We start from the raw sequence: 2,533 nt of genomic DNA on the forward strand, positions 1-2,533 counted from the left end.
TTTATGATTTCCACATAAATATTGTGGGAATCATGAATTAATTTATCATTAGTCATTATCCTTTTGAAGGAAAGATCCTCCTTTGCAGATCAGTTTCTTTAAAATGTAATGCTTAATTTTTGCTGCACCACAGAAACAAACCAGGCCTGATGGTTTGTCCTTCACTTCCATCTCAGTGATATTCAGCTCAGTCCTTTCTGCAGGTATCTCCAACCTCTGCAACGTTTAACCTCATTTTTAATCAAAATAGCCTCACTAAAGGTTAAATATTTTCAGTTTAATAGGAACATTAACTCTCAGTAGTCTCAGCATCAGTCCTGATTCTTCCTCATATCAGCCCCAGATCTTTAGAGAAGTACGGGTCGAGCTCACAGAGGAACCGGATCATCTGTGAACTTGCATCGTCACCTTTGTTCCCCACCATTTGAACTAGAACTCGAGCTTTGTCTTCTCTGGTCTTCTCACCATTTACTGCTTCCCTCTCAGAAGCATTTAAGATAGTTTCCATCAGCAGTTTGTCAACCAGACCTTTCAGAACAGGTTCTGATATCCGATCAGTGAGGTTTACACTTATCTCCTTCAGTTGGTCCTTTGGACTGAGGTTCTGTCGGGTCGGTCCACAAGATCTTCTGACTCCAGCAGCAGAAAGACAAACGCGTGTTTTCCAGAAGATATTGGAGCTGTTGTCCGTCAGAGACAGACTGATGAGTTTCATCATTTTCTCAAAGGAAACACAGAACTTTGACAGGTAATTTTCATAGGATTCTGCATCAAATTCTGCTTCTTCGGGCTGAACCAGAACCGAGTCTTCTTCAGGAGAGACAGACAGAGAATAAAATTGATTTGGCTGCAGTTTGCAGTCTGGAGGCCTCTCCAGGAAAATCTCATTATCGTCTAACAGCTTCCTAAAATGCAGTACCGTTCTGAGAACAACGTTCTTTGGCAGCATCAACACATTAATCTGGTGTTTTGACTCAGACTCAGCTGGAGGTTTGTAGAACAGCAGAACCAAGGCTCGGACCGGGTCAGGAGGAGAATCTTCATCCTTGACGTTCCCAAAAGCAGAAAACCCTGTGATGCTGATGACGATGTGAGTCTCTGTGATCCTCTCAGGCCTGATAAACTCCACGCCTTCATCATGGAGGTGAGCGACTGACAGGAAGTGACATCGTCCTGTGGAGCGGACCTCACAGTGAGGCAGATGAAGCCGAGCCACAGACCGCTGCTGGCAGCTGATGTCAAACAGAGGTCCTGCAGGCTTCTTGCCATGTGGGCTCAGTAAGCTCCTGTTCCAGGGAACCACCCTGTAAAACACGTCTCCTCCTCCCGTCATGTCAAACACCAGGCCGCTCACTCTGCACTGGTACCGGCCTGGACCGGAGCACTGGAACCAGCAGGTTTCATCATCTGGATCCCCACAGAAACCAGGAGTGAACTCCTCAGAGCTGCTTTGGAGCTTCATGGTGGGTAAACTAGCAGCTCTGGGTAAGATACTGACGTCTAACGGAGGATCCTGACTGCATGATGGACAGCTCTGAGACAAACAGGAGGAGGATTTTATCCTCTCATTTGTCTCGAGGTTTTGTGGCTGTTCATGGAGGTCGGCCGTCTGGGTTTCAGCAGGTTTGATGTTTTCTGATCTGATCAGAGGTTCAGTTTCATCAGGGAGAGTTTGATCAGCAGCTGGTTCGATCTCCACAACTTCACTGGTTCTGCTGCTGCTCTCAGGAAATGGATCCATTTGCCAGTCAGAGTCAAATAGCAAACAACGAAAACCTCTGGGCTCATAGTTTTGACAAGATCCAAGTTCACACAGAAGTTCTGGACTTTCCTGATCCAGTCCAGAACTGGATCTCATTTTCATCCGACCTCTTCCATATGTTGATGGTTCAGGATCATCTACATCAGAAATCCAGTTTATTTTTGGCTTTGACTTTCTAACCAAAGTACTTTGAGGAATTGGGTAATAATGTGTCTCAGGAACATCATAATATGTTTCAGTCATCCTGTCTGGTTCTGTTGTCGTTTTGCAGCAACAGAACCAGGAGAACCTTTTTCCACGTTTGTATTTCCTTTTAGGCATTTCTGTTTCCTTTGAAAGTCCAATAAGTGAATCCAGATGAATATGAATTTCTTCTTTGAATTATTTTAAAAATGATTCATTCATCTTCTTTCAGGCTCCTCTGTTAATGGACCTGGGAAAAGAAAAGAGAGAGAAACATAAATCATCTTTGTCCAAATGAATATTTTCATCGTGTCATTTCCACATCCAGATGGTAAGAAGACGAAATATAAGAAAATAAAATCTAATTTTAAGTTTAATGTGTGAATTATTGCTTATTTATGAAGAACAGATTTGGAAATCCTGCATCTCTGTCCAAATGTGTCCACCCGTCCTCTCTGGGACTTTGATATGATGAGACACAAACTGAAAATGTTCTCCAGGAATCAAAAACATTTGATGTTTTACATCTTATTACAGAATCTGGACCACATTTAACATCTCGAGTTCAAAACTTCTAACATCAAGAAT

General features: G+C 43.0%; 1 protein-coding gene across 1 annotated transcript; it reads right to left on the minus strand.

Annotated features, from left to right (window-relative positions):
• Nucleotides 1-56: 56 nt before the first annotated feature.
• Nucleotides 57-1,563, minus strand: LOC106961037 (uncharacterized). Its single transcript, XM_015054514.1, has one exon. It carries the CDS (start codon nt 1,460-1,462, stop codon nt 329-331), a length of 1,134 nt encoding a protein of 377 aa, XP_014910000.1. The 5' UTR covers nt 1,463-1,563; the 3' UTR covers nt 57-328.
• Between the last annotated feature and the right edge of the window lie 970 nt (nt 1,564-2,533).

Source organism: Poecilia latipinna, unplaced genomic scaffold (assembly GCF_001443285.1).
Source record: "Poecilia latipinna isolate Pla-1442-1.1 unplaced genomic scaffold, P_latipinna-1.0 Scaffold1256, whole genome shotgun sequence".
Taxonomy (NCBI): domain Eukaryota; kingdom Metazoa; phylum Chordata; class Actinopteri; order Cyprinodontiformes; family Poeciliidae; genus Poecilia; species Poecilia latipinna.

What these genes read in the sequence shown, in the direction of transcription:
- LOC106961037 (XM_015054514.1), bottom strand. Translation starts at nt 1,462, where the DNA reads ATGAAGCTCCAAAGCAGCTCTGAGGAGTTCACTCCTGGTTTCTGTGGG.